Source organism: Bos mutus, chromosome 21 (assembly GCF_027580195.1).
Source record: "Bos mutus isolate GX-2022 chromosome 21, NWIPB_WYAK_1.1, whole genome shotgun sequence".
NCBI lineage: Eukaryota > Metazoa > Chordata > Mammalia > Artiodactyla > Bovidae > Bos > Bos mutus.
In genome coordinates this window covers 5,467,515-5,479,971 of record NC_091637.1, presented here as the reverse complement: position 1 = coordinate 5,479,971, position 12,457 = coordinate 5,467,515, and the positions used below count along the sequence as shown (strand labels likewise).

Genomic DNA, 12,457 nt, shown 5'->3' with positions numbered 1-12,457 from the left:
TTCAGTAATAACAGCTGGCATTTACTGAGTCTTTACTATGTTCCAGACACTGTTCTAAGCTATTTAATATTTATTATCTCACTTAAGCCTCATGACAATCCTTACATTTTACAGATGAGAAACTGAAGCAGAGAAAATTGATCTAATCTGTACAAGATCGCACAGGTAGTAAGTTTGCAGCAAGGACTGCCTTGCACCCATGAAATGCATCACTGCACTCTGCTGTTTCTCTCTAGAAAAAAGTATCTAATCAAGACACCCAGTCTTATGTTAAAGAATGCAGCTGGCTTCCAGAGAGTGGCCAGCACCCTTTGAACTCTCTAACCAGTCTTCCTGTGTGCTCTCCTCTCACAAGGAATCAGCCCTGCAACCTGGGTCTCCATCTCTTTCCCCTGGAACCTAGGACTTCCAACAACATTAGTTTTTCTGTTGAGAGTATCTGAAACTCCTAGGCTAGCCCCAAACTACAGTTAGTTTTAAGCTGTTCTTTCCAAACCCTCAAAGTCTTCCTCACATTTTTCCTCTGGTTTCTGTCAATCGACACATGGGAAATTGCACTTGCTGAAGGAAAGGCTGTCAGGAGAGACACAACATAAGTTCTACACTGCCAGCTCTTGGCTAAACAAAATCAACAGACTGAGCAAGAGCCAGTGGTCCATACCACTGTTAGGACCAGAGATCTGGAAGAATGAAATCAGCATCAGTTTCCTCATACGTGAAGTGGAAGTGATGACACTTATCTTTATGGTTTGCTGTATAGCTAGTGCCAAGATGTATTAAGGGCCTAATCCAATGCCTGGCATTCAATTAATGGTGGTTATAACTATTGCAATTTTAACACAGAATTTGCCTCTCTTTTAAAGAGCTGATAACTGACCAATGACATTTCACTGAATAACTGGAAAAGTTGTTAATTGCAAAAAAGATCCATGTTCATGAGAGCAGACATAGAGTAAGAGATGCTGCTTTCCACTGGTCACACATCTTTTATCTTCCTTTGTAGCAAGCCTTTCACATTAGAAGGTGTGGTTTTAATTATCTATAAAAATGACTGTTCACATTCTTCTGTCCAGCTAAACTTGGCACAAATAGCTGGAAATCAGTGTGAGAAAGAAAGGGCAATGCTCCAACCTGAACAACATGCAAGGTGACCTCAGCATAGCGACCAAAGGCATACACAGCAGCTTGTTTACTCACCAGAAGGGAAAAATAATGAGGCGACTGATCAAAAACACGGTGGAGAAGATGAAAAACAGGGTGTTACAGGTTTGCTTCCATCCGGCATAAGAAAACATCTTAGCAGACTGAGGAAATAGAAAGAAATTGCATTCAGATAGGGTGATAGTTGTGTAAAATTAAATATCTATAAATTAAATTACACCTGGGATTTGCTTCAAAATCTTGGTGCGAGTTGGGTTATGGATAAAAGTAGATGAAATAAGATTGGCCACATTAATAACTATTAAAGCTGGATGGTGGGTCCATTGGACCCATTATATTCTTTACCTTGTCATATGTTTGGAACCTTGCATAATACAACGTTTAAAAAATTAGCTAGAATGACTGTAATATTACTCTTGTATTACATAAGCACTACAAATTAGCATAACTACTTTTACCATGTATGTTAGCTTGACATTTATTGAATTCCTACATTTAACTGGGAGGAGAGCTGGACTGAAGAAAGGCTGGGATATAAGTGAAGCCCTGGGCTGGGCTGGGCACGCTGCAATCAAGGCAGCTACTTTCAGGCAGATGATAAAGAGTGGAGTTAGGAGGCAGCCCTTAGGGCCCTATCCTGGTTGAAGCAGAGTTTCAAGCACTTGATTTTTCCTGCTTACTTCATGCTAGTCTGTAATGTTCATATGATTTGTGTTGAGTAAAAAGAATTATACAAAGTGCTGTTTAATGTGGTATTAATGTAATGAGGATTCTCTTGCTTTATCCAGTGTAGCTCAAGGCTGAATGGGAAAGTGTCTGAAGGTGGGTGTGGAAGCTGGGCAGAAGTGTGGCTTAGGCCTGCCAGTTTTAGAACTGAAATCTCCCAGGAAAGTCAAGGTCCATCTAGAACAAGAGAAGTAGCTTAATACACTTCAGGAATGGTTTACATTGCATTTTCCATACTTTTCCCTACTTACCAAGGGGTAGGAATGTGATCAGACTATAGGGTTAGCAGAGGCCCAAAAGGAAGTAGCCTTCACTGCTGAAATGGAAGGCTGGCATGCCAGTGAGGCCCAACTTGGATATGGGGAGAAAGCCAGAAGGTTACAGGGCTTGGAATAGAGGGAGCTGTTTGAAGGGTCGGCAGCCAGGCCCAGCAGGAAGCTGGAGATATGCATAGATGTGAAGAGAGCCACTTGAGTTGGCAAAGTAGCACTTCTTTGGGCCCATACACATGCCACCTATGCTGGACTGTGCAAAGATGGATATCAGACAGTAACCTCTCTCCTTTGCAGTCAAGATATTGTTAAAGTGTTGGGTCCTGGATCCAAACTTAACATGTAGAAAAAGAGGATCTTGAAGATACATGAAGAAGGCACAAGACTGCTTATGAGTAAAAACTGTAGATGCTGAAGCTGTTCTTCCTTGCAAAGAAAGAACTAAGAAATGACCCAATAATTCTTTTGAGGAACAGGAAAGATTAATAGTCTCCATCTTTAGGAAGGTCTAAACAGGTCACCTAAGGAACCTATGTCATATCAATGTCAGGGTAGGCAGGGACAACACGGTGCTTATTCCCAGTCCTAATACCTAATCTCCCTTTTAGTTAACACAGAGTAGCACAAAGTTTTAAAGTCATAGCCAATGTGGTCTTAATTTTCAGGAAGGGTTACTGAGATATGATTGGAGGAGGAGGTGATTATAACAGAGATGACTACATTCAGAGAGCAACACATGGGAGAACTGGCATAATCCTCCTTCTGCTAAGTCATTTGCTGCTCTGAAGCACATATAATAATCTTTACCCTTAGAACTGGATTTACATGTCTAATTATGGCTACATACAAGAAACACAATTCTGTACTTAGCCAATTTTAACAATAGCCAATTTCTTTGAAATGTCTTCAAATGACTTCTGGGTACACCTACAACAGGATTTGGCAAATCACAATTCAGCCTAGGGACTAAAGCTTCTCAGCCCCTTGAGCTAAGAATGGTAAGAATGGTTTTCACATTTTTAAAGGAGTATAAAAGAAAAGGAAAAACAACAGAAAAAGAAGAATATGTGACAAGAGATTGTATGAGGTCCACAAAGCTAGATTTACTACCTGGCTTTTTGGGGCAAGAGGAGAAGGGGACGACAGAGGATGATATGGCTGGATGGCATCACTGACTCGATGGACGTGAGTCTCAGTGAACTCCGGGAGTTGGTGATGGACAGGGTGGCCTGGCGTGCTGCGATTCATGGGGTCGCAAAGAGTCGAACACCACTGAGCGACGGATCTGATCTGATCTGATCTTTTTGCCAAAAAGTTTGCTGAATCCAGCAAGGCTATAGTTTGTCCAGTAGTCATGTATGGATGTGAGAGTTCGACTATAAAGAAAGCTGAGTGCCAAATAATTGATACTTTTGAACTGTGATGTTGGAGAAGACTCTTGAGAGTCCCTTGGAGTGCAAGGAGATCCAACCAGTCCATCCTAAAGGAAATGAGTCCTGAATATTCACTGGAAAACTGATGTTGAAGCTGAAACTCCAATACTTTGGCCACCTGATGCGAAGGGCTGACTCATTTGAAAAGACTCTGATGCTGGGAAAGATTGAAGGCACGAGGAGAGGGGGACAACAGATGATGAGATGGTTGTATGGCATCAATGATTCAATGGACATGAGTTTGAGTGGACTCAGGGAGTTAATGATAGACAGGGAAGCCTGGCGTGCTGCAGTCCGTGGGGTTGCAAAGAGTCAGATACGACTGAGCAACTGAACTGAACTGAACTGGCTGAATTCTGATCTAAAAGAACAAGATCTTATTAATTTCTTCCATATTAACTTACATTCAATTATTAGCCCTTCAAGAGGTTATCCTGAATGCAAATATGTTAGTATCATTTCCCCCAGCTCAGGCTTCCCCTGTGGCTCAGCTGGTAAAGAATCACCTGCAATGTGGGAGACCTGGGTTCAATCCCTGGGTTGGGAAGATCCCCTGGAGGAGGGAAAGGCTACCCACGCCAGTATTCTGGCCTAGAGAATTCCATGGACTGTACAATCCATGGGATCACAAAGAGTCGGACCTGACTGAGCAACTTTCACTTTCATTATGAATGAGTATATGTAAATAGTGAATAATGTGGCTCTAAGTATAGCAGGACCCACTGTCTCAGGGTAAACAGAACCGATACACAACAGAAACACGTAGAGGAAACAATCCTAATTTTGCTTTGTTTCTTATATTTTGTATAACTAGAGATTAGGGACTCTTGTTTTAAAGTCTCCTGCTCTGAAACATTGCTTCCTTAGAAAATAAATATCATTTAAATAAACATTAATTCTCATTCCTTAAAGCTGGAGGAGGAACATGCAGGGCAGTGCAAGCATTCAGTGCCTATTTAACTTTGGCTTAAGTGAATATATGGGGCCAATCAGCTTTAAAAATCCACAATGCCATAGTCCAAGTTTTCCTTTTAAAAGATGAGAATTCATTTTTTCTTCAGATACCTCAGCTTACTTCCTAAGCTAATATCTGCGTGCACGTTGCAGAAATAGAATCCCACAAAATAACCCCTCTCTCTGGATTACCATGGAGAAAAAAGATTAGAAATTAAAAACTGAAAGCTTTCCTTTCTTTGAGCCTGAAAGACCTGAGGACCTAGAGATATCCACAGACTTTAGGTGTTTTCAGAACTGAGAGCTCTGCTAAATCACTCACAGAGAGTTCTTCCTATAAAGAGTCACGGTTAACCCAGGACATAGTACTGTTATTAGTTTTTAATGGCAAACATTTACCTCTAGCCAAATATCGGCCACATCATGTACAATCATCACGAGGGTCCCACTGCGAATATAATTAGCACACCAAGAGAAGCTCATCAAACTGACAGCAGCCAGGTGGTGGATGACATTAGCTAGAAAATCCTACATAATGAGGGCAAATGGAGACCATTAAGTAAATGCAGCTATTTTCCAATCAGTTGAATAGATAATAATAATAATTTAAAAACTAACAACTTACATCTGCATATTTTGAAATTTGTAAAATGCTTTCACTTTCATTCTTAAACACAATTCTTATGAGAGAGATAGAACAAGTGTTATCCTCATTGATGAAGTCATTTAACTTTGAGATAACACTGAATAGTTGCCATCTAAGTCCTAATATCTGCTGTTCTTCCCACTGCTCTACACCAGATATATGTACACTTTACACACATATGAAAGACATATATATACATAAGCATATTCCTATGTACATTTACCTTTATTGTTAATTTCCTGCCTAATTCCAAGACAGATGTAATAAAATTACACAACCATTAAAATAGAGTTACTGCATATGAAATAAGTAACAAGTAAAAGTGGAATAACTACATTAGTGAAATATTGAAGTATTTTGCTAATACTAAACAAAGCAACAAACAAAAATAAGCACTGGCTAGAATGTTGTGAAGTTGGAACCATTATACGTTACTGGTAGGAATGTAAAATGGCATGGCTGCTTTGTTAAATAGTCTGACAATTCCCCTAAAGGTTATACATAGGACTGCTATATAGTACAGCAGTTCCACCCCTTGGTATATATCTGAGAAGAATAAACATGTATGTTCATGTAAAAATTTTCATATAAATGTTCACAGTAGCATCATTCATAATAGCCAAAAAGGCAGAAACAACCCAGATATTAATTGATAAATAGATAAACAAAATGTAGTATTTCCACATAATGGAATATTATTCATTAATAAAAAGGAATAAAGTACTGATGTATGCCAGAACATGAATGAACTTTGAAAACATCATGCTAAGGGAAAGAAGCCAGATATTAGGTTGGTGCAAATGTAATTGAGGTTTTTGTGAATTTTATTTATTTTTTTAATTTTATTTTATTTTTAAACTTTACATAATTGAATTAGTTTTGCCAAATATCAAAATGAATCCGCCACAGGCATACATGTGTTCCCCATCCTGAACCCTCCTCCCTCCTCCCTCCCCACACCATCCCTCTGGGTTGTCCCAGTGCACCAGCCCCAAGCATCCAGTATCGCGCATCGAACCTGGACTGGCAACTCGTTTCTTACATGATATTCTACATGTTTCAATGTCACTCTCCCAAATCTTCCCACCCTCTCCCTCTCCCACAGAGTCCATAAGACTGTTCTATACATCAGTGTCTCTTTTGCTGTCTCGTACACCAGGTTATTGTTACCATCTTTCTAAATTCCATATATATGCGTTAGTATACTGTATTTATGTTTTTCCTTCTGGCTTACTTCACTCTGTATAATAGGCTCCAGTTTCATCCACCTCATTAGAACTGATTCAAACGTATTCTTTTTAATGGCTGAGTAATACTCCATTGTGTATATGTACCACTGCTTTCTTATCCATTCATCTGCTGATGGACATCTAGGTTGCTTCCATGTCCTGGCTATCATAAACAGTGCTGTGATGAACATTGGGGTACACGTGTCTCTTTCCCTTCTGGTTTCCTCAGTGTGTATGTCCAGCAGTGGGATTGCTGGATCATAAGGCAGTTCTATTTCCAGTTTTTTAAGGAATCTCCACACTGTTCTCCATAGTGGCTATACTACTTTGCATTCCCACCAACAGTGTAAGAGGGTTCCCTTTTCTCGACACCCTCTCCAGCATTTATTATTTGTAGACTTTTGGGTCGCAGCCATTCTGACTGGTGTGAAATGGTACCTCATAGTGGTTTTGATTTGCATTTCTCTGATAATGAGTGATATTGAGCATCTTTTCATGTGTTTGTTAGTCATCTGTATGTCTTCTTTGGAGAAATGTCTATTTAGTTCTTTGGCCCATTTTTGATTGGGTCATTTATTTTTCTGGAGTTGAGCTGTAGGAGTTGCTTGTATATTTTGAGATTAGTTGTTTGTCAGTTGCTTCATTTGCTATTATTTTCTCCCATTCTGAAGGCTGTCTTTTCACCTTGCTAATAGTTTCCTTTGATGTGCAGAAGCTTTTAAGGTTAATTAGGTCCCATTTGTTTATTTTTGATTTTATTTCCAATATTCTGGGAGGTGGGTCATAGAGGATCCTGCTGTGATGTATGTCAGAGAGTGTTTTGCCTATGTTCTCCTCTAGGAGTTTTATAGTTTCTGGTCTTACGTTTAGATCTTTAATCCATTTTGAGTTTATTTTTGTGTATGGTGTTAGAAAGTGGTCTAGTTTCATTCTTTTACAAGTGGTTGACCAGATTTCCCAGCACCACTTGTTAAAGAGATTGTCTTTAATCCATTGTATATTCTTGCCTCCTTTGTCAAACAGAAGGTGTCCATAGGTGCGTGGATTTATCTCTGGGCTTTCTATTTTATTCCATTGATCTATATTTCTGTCTTTGTGCCAGTACCATACTGTCTTGATAACTGTGGCTTTGTAGTAGAGCCTGAAGTCAGGTAGGTTGATTCCTCCAGTTCCATTCTTCTTTCTCAAGATCGCTTTGGCTATTTGAGGTTTTTTGTTTTTCCATACAAATTGTGAAATTATTTGTTCTAGCTCTGTGAAGAATACTGTTGGTAGCTTGATAGGGATTGCATTGAATCTATAAATTGCTTTGGGTAGTATACTCATTTTCACTATATTGATTCTTCCAATCCATGAACATGGTATATTTCTCCATCTATTAGTGTCCTCTTTGATTTCTTTCACCAGTGTTTTATAGTTTTCTATATAGAGGTCTTTAGTTTCTTTAGGTAGATATATTCCTAAGTATTTTATTCTTTCCATTGCAATGGTGAATGGAATTGTTTCCTTAATTTCTCTCTCTGTTTTCTCATTATTAGTGTATAGGAATGCAAGGGATTTCTGTGTGTTGATTTTATATCCTGCAACTTTACTATAGTCATTGATTATTTCTGGTAATTTTCTGGTGGAATCTTTAGGGTTTTCTATGTAGAGGATCATGTCATCTGCAAATAGTGAGAGTTTTACTTCTTCTTTTCCAATTTGGATTCCTTTTATTTCTTTTTCTGCTCTGATTGCTGTGGCCAAAACTTCCAAAACTATGTTGAATAGTAATGGTGAAAGTGGGCACCCTTGTCTTGTTCCTGACTTTAGAGGAAATGCTTTCAATTTTCACCATTGAGGATAATGTTTGCTGTGGGTTTGTCATATATAGCTTTTATTATGTTGAGGTATGTTCCTTCTATTCCTGCTTTCTGGAGAGTTTTTATCATAAATGGATGTTGAATTTTGTCAAAGGCTTTCTCTGCATCTATTGAGATAATCATATGGTTTTATTTTTCAATTTGTTAATGTGATGTATTACATTGATTGATTTATGGATATTGAAGAATCCTTGCATCCCTGGGATAAAGCCCACTTGATCATGGTGTATGATCTTTTAATGTGTTGTTGGATTCTGATTGCTAGAATTTTGTTAAGGATTTTTGCGTCTATGTTCATCAGTGATATTGGCCTGTAGTTTTCTTTTTGTGGGATCTTTGTCAGGTTTTGGTATTAGGGTGATGGTGGCCTCATAGAATGAGTTTGGAAGTTTACCTTCCTCTGCAATTTTGGAAGAGTTTGAGCAGGATAGGTGTCAGCTCTTCTCTAAATTTTTGGTAGAATTCAGCTGTGAAGCCGTCTGGACCTGGGCTTTTGTTTGCTGGAAGATTTTTGATTACAGTTTCAATTTCCATGCTTGTGATGGGTCTGTTAAGATTTTCTATTTCTTCCTGGTCGAGTTTTGGAAAGTTGTACTTTTGTAAGAATTTGTCCATTTCTTCCACATTGTCCATTTTATTGGCATATAATTGTTGATAGTAGTCTCTTATGATCCTTTGTATTTCTGTGTTGTCTGTTGTGATCTCTCCATTTTCGTTTCTAATTTTGTTGATTTGATTTTTCTCCCTTTGTTTCTTGATGAGTCTGGCTAATGGTTTGCCTATTTTATTTATCCTTTCAAAGAACCAGCTTTTGGTTTTGTTGATTTTTGCTATGGTCTCTTTTGTTTCTTTTGCATTTATTTCTGCTCTAATTTTTAAGATTTCTTTCCTTCTACTAACCCTGGGGTTCTTCATTTCTTCCTTTTTCTAGTTGCTTTAGGTGTACAGTTAGGTTATTTATTTTACTTTTTTCTTGTTTCTTGAGGTGTCCCTGTATTGCTATGAACTTTCCCCTTAGGACTGCTTTTACCGTGTCCCACAGGTTTTGGGTTGTTGTGTTTTCATTTTCATTCGTTTCTATGCAAATTTTGATTTCTTTTTTGATTTCTTCTGTGATTTGTTGGTTATTCAGCAGCGTGTTGTTCAGCCTCCATATGTTGGAATTTTTAATAGTTTTTCTCCTGTAATTGAGATCTAATCTTACTGCATTGTGGTCAGAAAAAATGCTTGGGATGATTTCTATTTTTTTGAATTTACCAAGGCTAGCTTTATGGCCCAGGATGTGATCTATCCTGGAGAAGGTTCCATGTGCACTTGAGAAAAAGGTGAAATTCATTGTTTGGGGATGAAATGTCCTATAGACATCAATTAGGTCTAACTGGTCTATTGTATCGTTTAAAGTTTGTGTTTCCTTGTTAATTTTCTGTTTAGTTGATCTATCCATAGGTGTAAGTGGGGTATTAAAGTCTCCCACTATTATTGTGTTATTGTTAATTTCTCCTTTCATACTTGTTAGCATTTGTCTTACGTACTGTGGTGCTCCCGTGTTGGGTGCATATATATTTATAATTGTTATATCTTCTTCTTGGATTGATCCTTTGATCATTATGTAGTGACCTTCTTTGTCTCTTTTCACAGCCTTTGTTTTAAAGTCTATTTTATCTGATATGAGTATTGCTACTCCTGCTTTCTTTTGGTCCCTATTTGCATGGAAAATCTTTTTCCAGCCCTTCACTTTCAGTCTGTATGTGTCCTCTGTTTTGAGGTGGGTCTCTTGTAGACAACATATGTAGGGGTCTTGTTTTTGTATCCATTCAGCCAGTCTTTGTCTTTTGGTTGGGGCATTCAACCCATTTACGTTTAAGGTAATTACTGATAAGTATGATCCCGTTGCCATTTACTTTATTGTTTTGGGTTTGAGTTTATACACTGTTTTTGTGTTTCCTATCTAGAGAATATCCTTTAGTATTTGTTGGAGAGCTGGTTTGGTGGTGCAGAATTCTCTCAGCTTTTGCTTGTCTGAAAAGCTTTTGATTTCTCCTTCATACTTGAATGAGATCCTTGCTGGGTACAATAATCTGGGCTGTAGGTTATTTTCTTTCATCATTTTAAGTATGTCTTGCCATTCCCTCCTGGCTTGAAGAGTTTCTATTGAAAGATCAGCTGTTATCCTTATGGGAATTCCCTTGTGTGTTATTTGTTGTTTTTCCCTTGCTGCTTTTAATATTTGTTCTTTGTGTTTGATCTTTGTTAATTTGATTAATATGTGTCTTGGGGTGTTTCTCCTTGGATTTATCCTGTTTGGGACTCTCTGGGTTTCTTGGACTTGGGTGATTATTTCCTTCCCCATTTTAGGAAGTTTTCCACTATTATCTCCTCAAGTATTTTCTCATGGTCTTTCTTTTTGTCTTCTTCTGGAACCCTATTATTCAAATGTTGTAGCGTTTAATATTATCCTGGAGGTCTCTGAGATTGTCCTCATTTCTTTTAATTCGTTTTTCTTTTATCCTCTCTGATTCATTTATTTCTATCATTCTATCTTCTAATTCACTAATCCTATCTTTTGCCTCTGTTATTCTACTATTTATTTGCCTCCAGAGTGTTTTTAATTTCATTTATTGCATTATTCATTATATATTGACTCTTTTTATTTCTTCTAGGTCCTTGTTAAACCTTTCTTGCATCTTCTCAATCCTTGTCTCCAGGCTATTTATCTGTGATTCCATTTTAGTTTCAAGATTTTGGATCAATTTCACTATCATTATTCGGAATTCTTTATCAGGTAGATTCCCTATCTCTTCCTCTTTTGTTTGGTTTGGTGGGCATTTATCCTGTTCCTTTATCTGCTGAGTATTCCTCTGTCTCTTCATCTTGTTTAAATTGCTGAGTTTGGGGTGTCCTTTATGTATTCTGGCAGTTTGTGGAGTTCTCTTTATTGTGGCGTTTCCTCGCTGTGCGTGGGTTTGTACAGGTGGCTTGTCGAGGTTTCCTGGTTAGGGAAGCTTGTGTCGGTGTTCTGGTGGGTGGAGCTGTATTTCTTCTCTCTCCTTTCGAAGAGTTGGGTTGCTTTTCTGGGTGCCTGATTGTCCTCTGCCGGCATTCAGAAGTTGTTTTGTGGAATTTACTCGATGTTTAAATGCTCTTTTGATGAATTTGTGGGGGAGAAAGTGTTCTCCCCGTCCTACTCCTCCGCCATCTTGGCTCCTCCCCCCCCCCGGTTTTTGTGAATTTTAAATCATTATAACTAGGCTCAAACACATCTTTATTAATCAAAATAGGAACCATTACAATCAACACATTTTTGCCAGTGAAAAATAAGTTTGTTTATTCTTGTAGCATAAAAATCCGTGCTTCAATTTGTCAAACTCTTGGAAAGCATTTCCTGCCTCCTGCTGGTTGCAGAAGCATTTTGCCTACAAAAAGTTGTTGAGATGCTTGAAGATGTGGTAGTCAGTTGGCGAGAGGTCAGGAGAATACCATGGATGAGGCAAAACTTCATAACCAAATTTGTTAATCTTTAGAAGCATTGGTTGTGCGACATTCAGTTTGGCCTTGTCATGGAGAAGTATTGGCCCCTTTCTGTTGACCGATGTCAGATGCAGTCATTGCAGTTTTCGATGCATCTCATTAGGTTGCTGAGCATACTTCTCAGATGTAATAGTTTTGTTCAGATTCAGAAAGCTGTAGATCGGACAGGCAGCAGACCACCAAACAGTGACCATAACTTCTTTTGGTGCAAGTTTGGCTTTGGGAAGTGATCTGGGGCTTCTTCTCAGTCCAACCACTGAGCCGGTCACTTCTGGTTGTCATATAAAATCCACTTTTTATAACTTGTCACAAACTGATCAATAAATGGTTCACTGTTGTTGTGTAGAATAAGAGAAGATGACACTTGAAAACAATGATTAAAAAAAATATTTTTCAGTCAGTTCATGAGGCACCCACTTATCAAGCTTTTTCACCTTTCCAATTTGTCTCAAATGCCAGAAGACCACAGAGTGGTTGACACTGAGTTTTCTGGCAACTTCTCAAGTAGTTGTAAGAGGATCACCTTCAATGACTGCTTTCAGTTGGTCTTTGTCACATTCTGATGGCCGGCCACTGCGCTCATGTGCAAGGCTCTCGTCTCCTTTGCAAAACTTCTTTAACCACTGCTGCACTGAAGGTTCGTCAG

At 38.5% G+C, this 12,457-nt stretch overlaps 1 protein-coding gene across 1 annotated transcript in view; it reads right to left on the bottom strand.

The window, feature by feature from the left end:
- The window catches only part of CERS3 (ceramide synthase 3), a 143,062-nt gene that overhangs the window by 83,446 nt on the left and 47,159 nt on the right, over positions 1 to 12,457 (bottom strand). Inside the window, exons 7-8 of the mRNA XM_005888958.2 lie at positions 4,946 to 5,074; positions 1,198 to 1,304 (exon numbers count right to left, since the gene is read on the bottom strand). Of these exons, the coding sequence (XP_005889020.2) occupies positions 1,198 to 1,304; positions 4,946 to 5,074 (236 nt within the window). The remainder of the gene's footprint in view (positions 1 to 1,197; positions 1,305 to 4,945; positions 5,075 to 12,457) is intronic.